This window comes from Callithrix jacchus, chromosome X (assembly GCF_049354715.1).
Source record: "Callithrix jacchus isolate 240 chromosome X, calJac240_pri, whole genome shotgun sequence".
Taxonomy (NCBI): Eukaryota; Metazoa; Chordata; class Mammalia; order Primates; family Cebidae; genus Callithrix; species Callithrix jacchus.
The window spans coordinates 108,077,761-108,096,336 of NC_133524.1; the positions used below are offsets into that span (position 1 = coordinate 108,077,761).

Here is an 18,576-nt window from a genome sequence, read left to right on the forward strand (position 1 = left end):
TTGCTCTGTCACCAGCGCTGGCGTGCAATGGCATGATCTTCGCTCACTGCAACCTCCACCTCCCGGGTTCAAGTGATTCTCCTGCCTTCGCCTCCTTTGTAGCTGGGATTATAGGCATATGCCACCACACCCAGCTAATTTTTGTATTTTTAGTAGAGAAGGGATTTTTACCATGTTTGCCAGGCTGGTCTCAAACTCCTGACCTCAGGTGATCTTGCCACCTTGGCCTCCCAAAGTGCTGGGATTATGGGGGTGAACCACTGTGCCCGGCCATAATACCATATTTTTATAGGGAAGTGGGAAGTTAAAAATAATTTGGGTTAACGCTTCATGCTTTGTATGTATCAGGTACTATTCAGGGTACTTTACACATATGTATTCATTTAATCTTTAATCCTATGCAATAATTGTCCATTCTACAAATGACATAATGTAAGAAAAAGTTTTATTCTATCTTAGGGTCCAAGAGATGATGTGGAAATTGTAATTTGAACACTGAATTCCAGTACATTTCCATCCATTATGGAGACAGTAGGACAGAATATTTGAAATCAGAGGATTTTTCTAAGAAATTGAGATTGTATGCTAGCCATAGACATATAACCTTTTTAAATTTTTACTTTGCTACTTAAAAAAAAACACAGTGATGGCTACTCATAGAATCTATGTGGAGAAACTTCCAATTGGTTTACCAGGTTGCAAGTTATTTACAGATCTTTTTTTTCTTAAATATTTATATTTTAAAGTTTCTTTTTGGTCTTTGCTTTATATCTTTTCTTAGTATTTTCATCATTCCCATAGCTTCTACTACTGTTGACTCCTTTATCTGTATCTCCCAACTCTGATTAGGGCTCCTAAGTGGTATTTCTAATTGCCTTTGGCCCTGTCTGTCATTTCTGTAAGCACCTCAAACTCAGTGTGCCCCATACTGAAATAATATTTCTTTTCATTCTTGTGAGGTGCTTATCTTTATTTAATGGTATCATCATTTAGTCATTCTTCTATCCTTTAACTGTGTCTCCATCCCCTTATATCTAATTGGTTTCCAGGTATTCGCAGCTTTATTTTCTGAGTACCTCAAGCCCATTTATTCACCATTCAGGCTTTTAATATAAATGTATAATGAGAATCTACCTTTTGTATCAGCAGTATCCAAGACATGATTCCTGCTCTGGAGGAACTATATCTTACTCGTTCTTGAGTCCTTTGCCTGAAACATAGTAGGCTTTCCATAAATGATGAATGCACTTCTGTAACTTAGTACTCCTTTTTTGATTATCCTGATTAGGATTAGGTATTGTTTTAGGAAACACTCATCTTTTTCACACATTTATTTCATACTGATTTTGACTTGACAGCAAAGTATCTAGTACATCTCTTGATCAGAAGATGTGACCATCATATTGTGTAAGTTTGTAGGATCAAGCATGTATAAGAATAGCATCCCAAATGTAACAGTGCTGATTCTATGTAATATCTTAATGGTATTTAAGGGTCTGTCAAATAATCGTACCTGTCAGGGATTTGTGGTAAAACATGACGTTAAAAGTCAGGTATATAAAGAGCAGTATATATAGTGTTTTCTAGTTAAAGCTTACATTGAGAAAGGTTTAGGGTATTACCAAACCGACTTTTTCTTTGAGACAGAGTCTCTCACTCTGTCACCCAGGCTGGAGTGCAGTGGCAAGATCTTGGCTCCTCTGCCGCCCCTGGTCAAGTGACCCTCCCACCTTAACCTCTGGAATAACTGGGACCACAGGCATGGGCCACTATGCCTGGCTCATTTTTTTTGTAGAGACAAGGCCCCACATTGCCCGGGCTGGTCTTGAACTTTTGGGCTCAAGTGATCTGCCTGCCTCAGCCTCCCAAAGTCTTGGGATTACAGGCGTGAGCCACAGCACCCAGCCATCAAGTGGTATTTCATTACTTATTACTTGGCTAATTTGCTATGCAAATACTCTATTACAAACCTTATATGTATAGCTTTTAATTTTTTTTTTATAGTTTGGTAAACAAAAGGTAGACAAACCTGGCTAGATTCAAACAGGAATGTAGAATACATGTGGCCTTTTTTTTTTTTTTTTTAATGAAGTCTCGCTCTGTTGCCAAGGCTGGAGTGCAGTGGCGTGATCTCGGCTCACTGCAACCTTGGCTTCCCAAGTTCAAGTGATTCAGCCTCTTAAGTAGCTGGGATTACCAGTATCCACCACCACATCTGGCTAACTTTTGAATTTTTAACAGAGACGGGGTTTTGCCAAGTTGGCCAGGCTGGTCTTGAACTCCTGGCCTCAAGCGATCTACCCGCCTTGGCCTTCCAAAGTGCTGGGATTACAGGCATGAGGCACTGTGCCTGTACAGAATACATGCTTCGTATTGTTGATATTAATTCTTGAAAAATACTTTGACAGGCTTTTAATACCATTGTATACCATCTATGTTGGCATTTCTATATCTTTATTGTCTTATAAAGTTTTTTACCACATCCTGGCCAAAATTACTTATTTTGATTGACACTTATAGCTTTGAACATGATTGTATTTTGATGGCTGCAGTCCTGTTCTCTGAGGTAGTGGTTCTTAAGCTGCTTTCAGCCATGGAATTCTTTAAAACTATTGCTTTTCTTCTTTACATATACATGATTTTGCACTGACTTTCAGGAAGTTTGGAAGCATCTTGTGGCCCCAGGTTAAAAATCCCTAGGTTGAGGCCAACTTCAGTGACTTCATTTCTTGGTCATTGTTCCTTACTATATTGGTGTTAACTCCTAGACTCATTTATAATTAAACTCTTTTGATTAATTACATTTAAATTTAGTAATTACCAGTTTTTTATAATGTAACACAAATTCAAGACTTTTTTCATTAAGTTTAAAGCATACCAGACAACACATTTTTGAAACTAACCTTAATATTTTTATACTATTAAGTCAGTATCTGTAACCCATAATGTCTTGCGTAGTGTTGTTCCTAATAATAAGGACTAAATGGAATTTTTTATTTGTAGTAATTACTTTAGAATATCCTCAATAGACTGGTGAAGAAATCCAGTAAGGTAGTACCATATTGTATTTACTCACAGTTAAGTGTGCTTCTGAAGTACTTGTTTGCAGGACCCTGATAGTCACTATAGAAATGATGTCTGCCAGGGGGCCGATAGTACATCTTTTTAATTGTTCATTTCTTCTTTTCTGCAGCATTACATACTGGTCGTTTCTCCATTGCCAGTGTGAAGTGAGTGGATAATACATTCCCAAAATTTAGTAGTGAAAAACATTCTTAAGTCCTTAGCCTAAATTAGTATTTTTTTGGATCTCAGTTTTCCTGCATGTGAATTAGTAAAACTAACTTCTCCATAGGTGATTTCTAAGAAATAAACCTAGTTCTGTGGCATGTTTTAAAAATTAAAAATGCTGTTGAAATACTACATTTTCTCTTGGTTAGTTTTTGTTTTAAGAAATAGGACTAAGAGGTATATTCCTAGAATTCACAGAATGTAGTCCTAAATGATACGGAAAACAGATTTTTCATTGAATTTCATATTTAAACTCATACTCAGTTTCTAATTTGGGTTATAGGTACATAGTTTAAGTTTATTTAGAAGTTTAAGTGAATGGGTCTTTCCAGTGCTTCAAAATGTTCTGGGTTTTTTCCTTCCTTCCCCTAATCCCCTGTCTCTAGACTGATGAGACATTGTAGGTATCTTAAGTCAAAAAAACAACCCTCAGTATTTCTGTGCCAGTGTGATATATTTTAAAGCAAAGTAGTAGTTTCCTTTTTTTTATTGTTACGGTATCAGGTAGAAATGGAGAAGAGAAGAAAATGAAAGCAAGTGGTTCTTGATAATTTTTATTTTATTTTGCATTTCCAAACAAGGATCACTGCTTTGAGAAATCCATTCTTTATCTTACCTTTATTTTCTCCTTCCTAAAACTTGAGGAGGAGGTTGAACAGGGCTGCCAAGCCACGTTTTGTTTTAGAACCATTATATTCCCTTCCTTTATAAATCTTGCTTTGCTTATTCTGCTTGAATATTCACCATGAAAAGTTGATAGGCTCTAGTTCCAGGGTGCTGTTAAAATACATTTTTAAAAAACATTACGATTATATTTCAGTAATGAAAGACCCTAAAAAGTTCTGTAGAGTTATTTCCCTTAATTGGCTTCATGTTATTTGGTACTAAAAGTCATTGAAGTTATTTAGGGCTAATTTTTAAAATATTAATTGCCTTTTCAGTAGGTTCTGTTACAAGTTATTACATGTTAATACATGGGTTTGTTATCTTTAAAAATCTAGGTCTGTTTATGTGGTGATGTCAGATTTATTCATTTTTATGTGGGCCAGTCATCCCCACTTTTTGCCAAGATAATAGGTTAATACCTCAAAAGCTATTTTTAATATTGATCACAAATTTGAGCACTTAAAGGAAGTTATCAATATTTTAATATTGATTACAAATTTTGCCACCTAAAATCTGTTATCCAGTATTGAATCACAGAGTAATTCCCTAGACTTGGAAGAGGTTGTGCAGCCCATCTACTTTATTTCACAGATGAGGAAACTGAGACTTAGAATAAAGTGATATAGCCAAGTTCATAATGTTCTTTTCATGATATCATATTGCCTCTCAGAAACTAAAATAATAACTCATAGCATTTTGTCATATACAACTATACCTTGTAAGTCACAGGTAATGTATGCTTTAAAAAAATAATTCCAGACATATACCTCATTTATTTGGTTGAAACGTGAAGTGTTACCTTAGAATTAAAAGAATTAATGTTTATATGTCACATTACAGTTTCCTCATTTGATCAGTGAAGAAATAGATATAGCAATTAAAAGGACAAATTACATTTTCTACCTAAATTTCAGTATAAAAAGTAGTAATTATAAAATTGAAGCCCATCAATTTCGTGACAGATAAAATATGTAATTACTTTACTTTTTTTTATTTTATTTTAATCTGTACCCAGAGGTACAATGCCTAAAACATCTTTTTTAAAACAATTTTTTTCCCATTATACTTGGATGTCAAAGGTAATAATTCCATTAGGGTTGGGGCAACAGGATATGGACCCATATTAGAACTTTGGCTTGCATTCCGGTAGAATTTAAGTGAAATTGCTCTGGTCCTTAACTTTTTTTTTAATCCAGAGAATAATTACTTGGTGAATGTTTTGTCACATAGCAGCTAACAGCAATCCATATTGAAGCACGAATGTGCTAAACACTGAACATACAGTATCTTATGTATTATTCTGACAACCGTAGGTTTAAGTCACAGAAAAATTTCTAGAGCAGAGTTTCTCAAACTTTGAAACATTAATAAGTGATCTATGGAGGGAAAAAGATGTTGGGTAAAGGCTAGGTAAAAAATATGAAGCATTTACTGTAAGCATTCCTTAGGACCTTTAATGTTGCTAATGGGCACTGTGAATCTCAAGGATAGGATTATAGTAGGCAATGTTTGCTGAAATTTTGGCCTAGATATTATCTGTTTAGGAACACTTACTAATAACTTGCGGAACACATTGTTCTAGAGCAGTGGTTTTCAAAGTGTGTTCCCTGGACCAGCATCATCACCACCTGGGAACTTGTTAGAAATGCATATTCTTAGAATTCATCTTAGACCTGCCTCAGAATCTATGGGCAAGAGGCAATATTTTAACAAGCCCTCCACTTGAAAACCACTGTTCTGGAGGTTTACAAGACTAAAGTAGTTTGCTGTGGAGAAAGCCAATTGGATATTTCAAAGGACAGTATTCAACACCTTGAAGTGTCTTTTTATTATATGCAAGACAAAGTCTAGCATTGACCCATAGGTCTCTTTAAAATACCATATTGTACTTATCTGTAGAATGGAACCTCTGCTTTACCACTTCTGAGCCTTTGTTCATGTCTTTCCTGCCCTGGTATGTGATTGCTCTTTGTGGTAATTGTGCAAACATTGGGAGATTTTATATAGTTTTAGTTTCAGTACTGTTACGGATTGGATGTGAAAACTTAGGTCTAAGTCTTAAAACTTATTTCAGAGCTGTTTCTTCATCTGTAAAATAAAAGGTTCCTTGGAGCTGTAAAATTCCAATTACTTGTTTTCCCAGTTTGTGATGATATTATTTCTTGCTCACTAACAATAAAATGTTTACATTTATTTTTCTTAATTAAGGTAATACATGTGAATAGTTAAAAATATTGATTCTACAAGTCTTCTAACAAGAAACAGCAGTCATATGTCCTACTCCTCCTCATCTTTGATCCTGTTTCTTATTGGTGACCATATTACTTTATGTTTTGTAAATAATATGCTCAAATTGGTTTTATTTATTTTTTTATTTGAGTATCATTTTAGGCTTCCTACGTGGAAGAGGAGACTTTTAGAAATATTTTTAATTTACAAGTCATAATTGTGTATACATTTATAGGGTACAATGTATGTGATGTTTTGCTATTTGTGTACAATATGAAATGATTATGTCAAGCTAATATATTCATCACCTCACCTATCTTTTTTATGGTGAGACATTTGAAATTCTTAGTTATTTTGAAATAAACAATATGTTATTATTGCCTGTTGAAACTCTGCTGTACAAAAGTTCCCAGAACTTATGCTTTCTGTCTATCTGAAGCTTTGTACCCTTTGATGAACAACTCCCCATTTTCTCTTTTCCTACTCACCCCTAGCTTCTGGTAACCATCATTCTAACTCTCTACTTCTATGAGTTTAAGTTATTTAGATTCTGCATGTAAATCATGCCCTCTTTGTCATTGTGCCTGGCTTATTTCACTTAGCATATAATGTCTTCTAGGTTCATCTATGTTGTCACAAATGACAGAGTTCCCTTTTTCTAAACACTGAATAATATTCCATTTTATATATGTACCACATTTTCTTTATCCATTCATCCCTGATGGACACTTAGGTTGTTTCCCAATCTTGGGTACTGGGAATAATTCTGCAATGAACATGGGAGTGCAGGTATCCCCTGACATCATGATTTTATTTCCTTTGGATATATACCCAGAAGTGGTATTACTAGATCATATGGTAGTTCTATTTAATTTTTTGAGGATCTTCCATACTGTTTTCTATAATGGCTGTACTAATTTACATTCCCACCAACAATGTACAATAGTTCCCTTTTCTCTGCAGCCTTGCCAACGCTTGTTATCTTTTTTATCTTTTATAATAAAAGCCATTTTAACAGTTGTGAGGTGATAATCCATTGTTTTGATTTGCATTTCTCTAATGATTAGTGATGCTGAGCATTTTTTCATGTACTTGTTTGCCATTTTTATGTTTTCTTTTGAGAAATGTTCATTTAGTTCCTTTGCCCGTTTTTAAATTTGGTTGTTTTCTTGCTTGTTGAGTTGTTTGATTTCCTTATAGGTTACGTTTTTGGCTTTTAAGTTATTTGATTTCCTTACATATTTTGGATATTAACCTTTTATCAGACGTATAGTTTGCAGATATTTTCTCAATTTCTGTGGGTTGTATCTTCACTTTGTTAATAGTTTCCTTTGCTGTGCAGCAGCTTTTTAGTTTGGTGTCATACCATTTGTCTATTTTTGCTTTTGTTACTTGTGCTTTCAGGGTCATATTCAAAGAATCATTGCCCAAAGAAGTGTGGAGCTTTACCTCTGTGTTCTAGTAGTTTTGCAGTTTCAGGTTTTATATTTAAGTTTTTAATCCATTTTGAGTTAATTTTTTAATATGATGTAAGATAAGGATCAAATTCATTCTTCTGCATGTGGATAGCCAGTTTTCCCAACACCATTTATTGACGAGACTGTCCTTTCCCCATTGTGCATTATTGACACCTTTGTTGAAAATTGATTGACCATAAATATGTAGGTTTCTTTCTGGGCTTTCTATCTTGTTCCTTTGTTCCATATGTCTGTTTTTATACCAGCATGATGCTGTTTTGATTATACTCACTTTATATATGATTTGAAACCAGGGACTGAGATGCTGCCAGCTTTGTTCTTTTTACTGAAGATTATTTTGTCTATTTGGGGGTCTTTCATGGTTCAATATAAATTTGAGGATTGCTTTTCCTGTTTCTGCAAAAATGTCATTTAGAGATTGCATTGAATCCGAGGATGAATTTGGTAGTGTGGACATTTTCACAATGTCCAATATATAAACATGGGATATTGTTCCGTTTGTTTGTGGGTTTTTTTTTTTCATGAGTGTTTATTATAGTTTTCAGTATATCAGTTTACTTCATTGGTTACATTTATACCTAAATATTCTGTTGTTGTTGCTGCTGCTGTTGTAAATGGGATTGTTGTCTTAATTTTCTCTTTGGATAATTTAATATATAGAAACACTACTGAATTTTTGTATGTTGATTTTGTATCCGTTAGCTTTACTCATATTTTTTTAACAGTTCTAACCATTTTTTTGGTGTAGTCTTTAGGTTTTTCTATATATAAGAGCATGTTATCAGCAAATAAAGATAAATTTACTTCTTTTTCTAGTAGGATGCATTTTCTTTCTCTTGCCTAGTTGCTCTGGCTACAATTTGTATGTTCAATAGAAGTGGTGGGAGGGGGTATCCTTGTCTTGTCACTCATCTCAGAGGAAAAGCTTTCAATTTTTTACCCTTGAAAATGGTCATAGATATGGATTTTTGATATGTGGCATTTATGGTACTGAGATACAGTTCCTGTATACCTAATCTGTTGAGAAGTTTCTTTTTTTTCATCATAAAGAGGTGTTGAATCTTGTCACGTGCTTTCTCTGCATCTATTTAAATGATCATGATTTTTATTCATCATTCTGTTAATGTGATATATCACATTTATTGATTTATGCATGTTGAACCTTCCTTGCGGCCCAGGGATAAATCCCACTTGATCATGGGGAATGAGCCTTTTAATGTATTGTTGAATTTGGCTTGCTAGGGTTTTGTTGAGGACGTTTACATTTATTTCACCAGGGATATTGGTCTGTAAATTTCTATTTTTGTAGTGTCCTTATCTGGCTTTGGTATCAGGTTAATACTGGCCTTGTAAAATGAGTTTAGAAATACTTCTTTTTTGAAAGAGCTTAAGATGGATTGGTATTGGTTCTTTAAATTTTTGATAGAATTCAGCAGTGAAGACATCAGTTCTTGACTTTTTCTTTGATGGGAGACTTTTATTACTGTTTCAATCTCCTTCCTCATTATTGGTCTTTTCAGATTTTCTATTTGCTCATGATTTAGTCTTGGTAGGTTGTATGTGTCTAGGAACTTACCCATTTCTTCTAGACTATCCAGTGTGTTGGCGTATAATTGTTCAAAATAGTTTCCTGTGATTCTATTTCTGTGATATCAGTTGTAATATCTTCTATTTCATTTCTGATTTATTTGAGTCTTCTCTCTTTTTCTCCTAGTTAGTCTAGCTAAGGGTAGGTAAATTCTGTTTATCTTTTCGAGAAATTAACTCTTAGTTTTGTTTATTATTTTTCTATTGTTTTTATAGTCTATTTATGCTCTGATCTTTGTTTCCTTCCTTCTGCTAACTTCAGGCTGTTCTTCTAGTTCCTTGAAGTATAATGTTAGACTATTTGAGATTTTTCTTCTTTTTTAGTATAGGCATTTACCACTGTAATTTTCCCTCTTAGAACTGTTTTTCCTGTATCCTGTAAGTTTTTGTATGTTTCCATTTTCATTTGTCCCAAGGTTTGTTTTTTTTTTTTAATTTCCTTTTTGATTTCTTCTGTGACACATTGGCTTGTTCAGAAGCATTTTTTGTAATTTCTACATATTTGTGTATTTTTCAAGATTCTTGCTGTTACTGATTTCTAGTTTCATGCCATGGTTATCTGAAAAGATACTTGATATTATTTCAATTCCCTTAAATTTGTTAAGGCTTGTTTTTTATCCTAACATATGTTCTATCCTGGAGAATGGTCCATGTGTAGTATTCTGTTCCTGTTGGATGGAATATTCTGTATATGTCTGTTAGGTCCATTTGGTGTAAAGTGTAATTTAAGTCTAATGTTGCCTTATTGATTTTCTATCTAGGTTATCCGTTGTTGAAAGAGGAGTAATGAGGTCCCAAAGAGGAGACTTTTTCTTTCTTCTCTTCCCCATTTTCCTTCCCATCCTCCTAATTCAGTTTTATTAGTTCTGCGAGATTCATTTTCAATGTTGACATTATTATGACTGCTTAAGTACAGTATTATTTACATCTGAACCATGTAGTGTTCAATGATTTTATTTCCTTTCCTGTAAAATTTTGTTTTATCTCATTATTTTGTCATTTTCCCAGTTTTTGATAGAAACATTTCTAAACTTTCCAACAGAAGTGTATATCTCTCCTTATTATATTCAAACACATCAAGTTATCTAAACTTTTATTATATTTTTTGAGATATACACAATTGAGTTCTCTGTTCTATTTTCTGAAATGTTTATTTTCTAGTCCTACTGACTGTCTTCCTGTGATTTTTCCCTTCATCCTTATTCTGTAATTTTTCTTTGCTTTTCTCTTGTGTTGAATCTCCTATTTCCAAGATTGTTCCCTTCCATTCCTGGACTTTACAAAAAATTATTTTGGTTTCACATATCTTCAGTAGCATTCTGAGAAAGGGTGGCAACATTTTTGAATCTTTTTTTTTTCTGAAAACACCTTGTTTTACTCTTCCATCTGATAGCTTGGTATAGAAATAAAGGTTGGAAATAACTTCCCTTCTAATCTGGAGCTTCTTTGTTTTCTGAATCCTAGTTTTTCTTTTGAGAAGTACATTGGTGTTCCTATTTTTGATCTTTTGTATATAAACTGTTTTTCTTCTCTGAAAGCTTTAGGATCTTCTCTTTATCCCCTGACTTGAGAAACTTTGTTACAGGGCTGATGATCTTTTTTGCTTTCATGTTGTGGCTACTTCATGGGCCCTTTCAATGTTAATATGGATACTCATGTTCTACAGTGCTTGAATTTTTTTATATTGTTGTCATCATCATCATCATCATCTTCATTTCTTTCCCTCTGCTTTCTTCATCTCACTTTGGGCTTCCTGTTGGTTAAATGTTGGCTTTCCAAGAGTGATAATCTAATTTTCTTATTTTTTTCTTTCCAATCTTGTTGACTATTCTTTGAGCTCCTCAACTCTGTTATATTTCTTCTCCTTTTCATTTTATTTACTGTTCAATTTAAATACAGTAAAATTCGCCTATTTTCTTATATAGTTCTAGAATTTTGACCAATGCATAATCATGTAACCATTGCCACAGCTGAGATACAGAACAATTCCACTGCCCCATTTATCCTTCCTCTTTGTAGTCAACCCTTCTCTTCAACCCTAACTAACGGCAAAAACTAATCTGTTTTCCCTTCCTATGGTTTGGCCTTTTTCAGTATGACATATTAATGCAGGCATACAGTGTGTGGCCTTTTGAACCTTGTCTTTTTCACTTCTCAGACACATTTGAGATACATGTTCTTTTATGTATCAATATTTTTTTAATTTTCTATTCCTGGGAAGTGTTCTATTGTTTGAATGTACCACAGTTTTTGTCCAGCTGAAAAATGTTTAGATTGTTTCCAGTTTTGAGAGCTTATGATAAAGCTACTATAAACACTCACATAGAGGTTTTTGTGTTACCATATCTCTTGTGTGGATATCTAGAAGTGGATTGCTTGATCATATGGTAATTCTGTTTAATTTTGTAAGAAGCTGCTAAACTATTTTCCACAGTAGTTGCACTATTTTACATTCCCACTAGCAACATGATAGTTCCAGTTGTTCTGCATCCTTTTCAGCACTTGGTATTATCAGGTTAAAGAAAATTATTTTCGTTATTCTAAGATGTATGTTGTGGTATCCCATTAAAGATATACAAATGGACAATAAGCAGATGAAAAGATGCTTAATATCGTTAGCCACTGGGGAAATGAAAATCAAAACCGCAGTGAGCTACCACTTCACACCCACTAGGATGACTGTAATCAGAAGATGGAAAATAACAAGTACTGATAAGGTATAGAGAAAATGAAACCCTCATACACTATTGGTAAGAATGTAAAATGGTGCAGTTGCTGTGAGAAACAGTTTGACAGCTTCTCACATGGTTAAACCTAGAGTTATCCTATGATCTAGTAACTCCACTCCTACGTATATACCTAAGAAAATTGAAAACATAAGTCCAAACTAAAACTTGTATGTGAATATTTATGGAAATATTATTTATAATAGCCCAAAAGTAGAAACAACCCAAATTTCTATCAACTAATGAATGGATAAACAAATTTTGGTTTATACAGTAGATTGAAATATGTAGTGATGCACCATGCTACAACATGAGTGGACTTTGAAAACCTTATGCTAAGTAAAAAGTGAGTCACACGAGACCACGTATTTTAAGATCCCATTTATTTGAAATGTTCAGAATAGAGAAATCTCCAGATTCAGGAATTAGATTAGTGGTTGTCTGGGGTTGGTGGAGATAGAGGGATTAGAGGTTGACAGCTACAGGATGCAGGATGTCAGTATGGGAGTAAAGAGAATGTTCTAAAGTTGATTATGTATGGTAAAGGATACACAACTCTGAATATACAAAGAAACATGCAATTGTATACTTTAAGTGGGAGAATTATATGGTATGTGACATACCTGAAAGCTGTTAAATTTACCAGTTTTAAAAGTACAAGTTAATTTTAAGTGAATATACAGAATTATGCACATATCACCACAAAATGGTTTTAGAAGATTTTTATTACTCCAAAGAGATTCGTTGTGTTTATATGTAGTCAATGGCTACTCCCACTCCAGCCCTGGGCAGCCACTAATCTGCTTTCTGTATCTAGATTTGCCCTTTTGTCATATTTCATGTAAATGGAATCATATTACTTTTGGAATCATAGAATTTTTGCATCCAGCATCTTAGGACCAGTTTCTCCAATCCTTGCTAATGCTAGTTATTGTCTGTATTATTTATTATAGCTATTCTGGTGGGTTTGTAATGATGTCTTATTGTGGTTCTAATTTTTATTTTCCTAGAGATCAGTGATTTTGAATATCTTTTCTGTGCTCATTAGCCATTGTTATATCTTTAGTGAAATGTGTATTCAAATATCTTTTCAATTTAAGAAATCAGGTTTTTTTTTTATTGTTGTCTTTTCAGAGTTCTTTATATATTTTGTTACAAAGTTTTTCTGGTTAGATATGTGATGTAAAAATATCTTCTCCCAGTCTATGGCTTGTATTTTCATTCTTCTAACAATCTCATTTGCAGAGCAAAAGTTTTTAATTTTGATAAAATCCAATTAGTCAATTTTCTTTCTTTTATGATGTATTGGAGAGCTCATTGCCCAACTCTGGATCTTAAAGATTTCTCCTACATTTTCTTTTTAAAAATATTGAAGTTTTGTTTTACATTTATATCTGTGTTCCCCTTTGAGTTAATTATAGTACATGGTGTGAGGTATAGGTTGAGGATCTTTTTTTGCATGTGGATGGTCAATTGTTCTGGTACCATTTGATTAAAAGGCTATCTTTTCTCTATTGAAATGATCTTGCACCTTTGTCAAAAATCAATTGACCATATTTGTGTGGGTCTACTTCTGTGTGCTTCCCTGTGCGTTACTTTTCTTTTGCTCTATCTCTTTTTGTCTTTCTGTCCCTGTTTTTTTTTTTTCAGTTTTCTCCTATTACCTTTCTGATTGTCTCCCTCCCTCTCCTGATTTTCCCTTCCCCCATTCCCTTCTTCAAAATGAAGCATGTAGATTGCATTGTTTTTTATACCATACTTATTTTTTGCTTAAAAAGCAGTAGATGTGAAGCATTTGTGTTTTTCTTTACAGGTACAAAATACTGGAAACAAACATTTTTAAATTATAACCTTTAATTAGTTTTTCTCAGCGAATTAGTGGGCATAATGAAAGATGGCAATCCCTCTTCCCAAACAGTATGTTTCAGAACTTTTGCCAAAGGCATCACTTTTCCAGAGTTTTTTAAAAACGAAATTAGTGGCTGGACATGGTGGCTCATGCCTGTAATCCCAGCACTTCGGGAAACTAAGATGGGAGGATAGCTTTAACTCAGGAATTTGAGACCAGCTGGACAATATGGCAAGACGCCGTCTTTACAGAAAATACAAAAATTATCCGGCTGTGGTGGTATGCACCTGTGGTCCTAGCTACTTGGGACGCTGAGAAGGGAGGATTGTTTGATCCGAAGAGGTTGAGGCTGCAGTCAGCTGTGTTCACACCCTGCACTTGTACTTCAGCCTCGGTGACAGAATGAGACCTTTTTTAAAAAAAAAATTAGTTAAGGTAATTTCAAATTGGCTAAGGAAGTCAAGATTTATTCCTTTTTTACCATGTCAACCATTATTTAATTCCTAAATTATAAAATATTGCTGTATTTCCAAAGGGGGCAGTCATGATTACTACTGGATCCACAGATACAAAAAAAAAAAAAAAAGGAAAGAAAAAAAACAGTTTTTAAAGCAGCTTAATGTTGTGCCTTCTCCAAAGCCAGCTTTTGACCTATTTTTTTAAATACTTAAGAAAACTGTAAGAAAGGAATTGGATTTTTGCATTTAAATAAAAATAAAAGACACTAGATAGTATAGATAATGGAAACAGATAACACAAGTAATTGGGCCTGCCTTTGACACTTAGTATTTTCTTTGGTTTTCGAATAATCCAGAGTAATGTTTTTGGAGAAGTACCCTAGTAAAACATTGAAAAACATTTCTCATTGTCCAACTCATCTCATACTGTACCTTAATATTTTAAATGTAGTCTATTAGAAAGTTTGTGGATATTTTCATGCTGCTTCCATTTAAATTATTTACATTTTTAAAGAAACACTTTCTTTGCATTTTTCCTTTTTATTGGTACCATATAATACTTTGGAGCCATTAATTAAGAATTGTATAAGGGTTCCCTAGCATGGCTACTAAGATTTAGTTTTTGTGATCCTGGCAGGGACTATTATCTAGAATTAAATGGGAAGATTACTTCAACCCTATATCTTAGATATCAGGCAATTGCTTTGGCAGTTAGCTTGAACTGTGTGCCCTCTGCCACTATAGATTAAGGGAAGTTCCTTCTCCTTTTTTGTGTGTGTATTAAAAAGATATTAATGAAAATGCTCACTGGTTAACTAGGTTCATGAAGATTCTCTCCCTTCATGTTTCCCTGAAACTATGGAAGGAGCTGGGAGTTTGGGCAGAGACTGTAGTTGAAAATTCAGCTAGAGATCTTAAAGCAATGTAACGAACCGGGCTGCATCCTACACACCTGAGCCTTATTGTAGTCCCTTTTCAGCCTCGTGCAGCAGTTGCCCTGAGTTAAGCTGCAAAGTCAGTTTCCTTCTAGTCCCAAAGCTCAGCTGCTTATGCGCACTTTTCTCAACCTTGGGCTGATTGGGTTAATCCCACTCTTCCCCAAGGAGGTAACTCTAAGCACCTTCTCCCTCCCTCCCATGTCTCCGCCTCAGTTCAGTTCCCTATTCCTAGGAGGATTGGCTTTTCCTCTTCTTTTCACAGGGTCCTGACTTGTGCTGAGCAAGCCAAGTCCATTGCTTCTGCTCCTGGGAAGTGCCAAGATTCTGCAGCGCTGACTTCAACTGTCTTCTCAGGCCTAGACTTTGGGCTGCTTTCCGGATACCTGCCTAAGCAGGCCCTTGTCACTGCTGCCCATCCTCCCTGCACCCTACTTTTTCCATCTTGCCACACTTTTTTCTCTCTCCCTCTCACCCCGCCCCGTACAAAATGCATAAAGGATGGAAAAACTACTGCAGCCAGAAGTCTTGGAATGAGACATCAATGGATGAATATTTAGGCAGCTTAGGGCTGTTTCGAAAGCTGACTGCCAAGGATGCCTCTTGCCTCTTTCGGGCTATTTCGGAGCAGGTAAAATGAAAACATATATCTTCCCTGTACTAAGTTGTCAGAGTTTGAGACATGGCACGGTCCTGTAGTTTGCCAAAAGAAAAAAAAATTCCCTTTTCTGTTTGCTAGTGAAAACATCCAGGCCTATCAGGTCTTGGAGAGAAGCTGCTTGCTTCTTCCTATCTTGGTGCATGCCTTTGCTGATTAGTCTAAATATGTTGCTGTACTTTTGCTATCTTTTCTGTATTTTAAATGCCAGTTTGTAATGTAGGAGGGGTAAGATAAGGGGGCTAAAGAAAACTGAAATATATCTTGATCCTTTCTAAGCATCACCTGCTTCCTCTACTTTTAAAGCCTAGGAAAAAATTTACAGGCTGTGAACATAAGGAGTAGAAAAGGGGATGGGGCATGACAGCCATCGCTCCCCAATTACGTTGAAGATGATTTAAAAAACTTTTAGTACGATAAGGAATTAATTTCCCAATTTCCTACATATATTCTGAATAAGGAAGGCATAAGTGTTCAGTTCATAGTCTTGATTTAGAAGTACCTCTTTTAAAGGGCTACTGACAACGGACTGGTCTTTCTCTTCTCTTTAGTTATTTTGCAGCCAGGTCCATCATTTGGAAATCAGGAAAGCTTGTGTCTCATATATGAGGGAAAATCAACAAACTTTTGAGTCTGTAAGTAGAATATATACCCTGGAAGAGCTGTTGGTAAAGTATGTAGCAGGTGGGGAAATAATTATGAGCAGCTACCAAAATTAAACTCTATCATGCAGTCTCCTCAATAGCAAATATTTAATTCCCAGCTGGCTCCCTTCCCAATAGCTAATGTGCTTCTGGACCCTCTCCTAGAATTAAGTTGTTTAGGACTCTAATTAAAAATGAAGAATAATCTACATTTTCCCACTACTTACCTTCTATACCAAGAACTCCAGACCCTAAAAAGTTACATTTTGATTGCTGTTTTATATTATCCATACAGTTTTGTTGAACAATTAATAGTTCATGAAAGGGCTGGCCCTGCTAATATTTTGCAATGCATATTTTAAAAGAAATGCTATTGGGAACACCCTCTATTTTCTTGCTTAATCCTCTGTACAGTAATCTTCAGCCAGTCAATTTGAGGAATCTTGTAAAACTTATTGTAAGGGAACAAATGAGTCCAAGTATCTGGTCTTTCCGTGTGACAAATTGTATAATTAGAGCTCTGCCACTAACAATTAACTTTAGATACAACTTATAGAAGACTTATTTGTACACCTTCATGTATTTGAATTCTTGTTAACAAAATTGGAGGCTTCCTTTTGCATGGCTTTAACAAAAAAAAAAAAACACTTCTGGTCCTTCTAGTGCATTCGTTTCTTCTGTTTATTGTGAGTATTTGCCTACTGTTCGAGGTTTACTCTTAATTTTCTCAACAGGTTTCAGTGAATTTTAAAACTATGGGAAGACTTCTTGACTTCAAAGCTTGTTGCCTTGAAGCTGAGTTTAGTCTTCTCTACACCTGGGGAAAAGATTATTAGTGACATTACTTCAAATGCAAGACCATAGTGTAAAGCAGTGCGTCTCAAGTATTTTTGTGCATACAAATCACCTGGAGATCTTGTTAAACTGCAGGGTTTGATTCAGTAGGTTTGAGTTGGGGCCCAACATTTCTTTTTTTCTTCCCTCCTTGAGACAAAGTCTCACTCTGTTGCCCAGGCTGGAGTGCAGTGGCAGGATCATGGCTCACTGCAGCCTCCACCTCCCAGGCCGAAGCAATCCTCCCACCTCAGCCTCCCGAATAACTTGGGACTGCAGGTGCCTGCCACCTTGCTGGGCTAAATATTTTGTGTTTTTAGTAGAGATGAGGTTTAACCATGTTGTTCAGACTGGTCTCGTACTCCTGGGCTCAAGTGATATCCCCGCTTTGGCCTCCCGAAGTGCTGAGACTACAAGTGTGAGCCACTGTGTTCAGTGGAGATTTCTGCATTTTGAACAGAGTCTAAAGTAATGCTTGCTATTGGTTTGTGGACAACAGTTTGAGTAACAAAGATGTGTGTAAAATTTTAAAACTAAATAATTGAGATTCATATCTCAATTTAATACTAAGTGATAGAAGCCAGACCCCTTGCAAAGTTTATACTGTTTAATTTCCCTTATATAAAACTCTAGAAAAAATACAAGGCAATCTATAGTTACAGAAAGCAGATCAGTGGTTATATATCAGTTATAGAGGGGTGCAAGGCTACTTACAGAATAGATATATTTAAATGATTTTTTTATAAGTCTGGTGATAATGCATGCATGGAATTAGAAATAAATCTGTTACATTCCCTGAGTTTAATTTCATTTTTATGGAGGCATATTTTACATGCAATAAAACTCACCATTTTATGTTTGGCATTTTTAGTTTTGTAGATGATATGCAATCATAGAACTACCACTGCAATCAAAATAGAGAATGTTTCCATCACCCCTAAAAAGTTCCCTTGTCCCATGGTCTTTTTTGAAACTAATGAAATTCTCTTTAAAGTTTCTCAGTTTAATTTTGTAAATGCATGTCTATTCAAATTTGAAATTCTTAGAAATACTGATCTTGCTTGATTTATGAAAATTATCACTTAAATTGGCATTTCAAATGAAATTCAAAAGCATACCATTTGATGAAATGCACTGGTATGTGGATATGCCAGGACCAATTCCTAAGATACTTTTTATACTCTAGCTTTTCTCCCCTAATGAGTTTTGTGTATGTGCAAA

At 34.9% G+C, this 18,576-nt stretch overlaps 1 protein-coding gene across 1 annotated transcript in view; it reads left to right on the top strand.

Annotated features, from left to right (window-relative positions):
* The window catches only part of ALG13 (ALG13 UDP-N-acetylglucosaminyltransferase subunit), a 75,549-nt gene that overhangs the window by 9,074 nt on the left and 47,899 nt on the right, over positions 1-18,576 (top strand). The window contains 3 exon segments of the mRNA XM_003735803.6: positions 15,485-15,699; positions 15,702-15,850; positions 16,429-16,512. Coding sequence (XP_003735851.3) covers positions 15,485-15,699; positions 15,702-15,850; positions 16,429-16,512 — 448 coding nt within the window.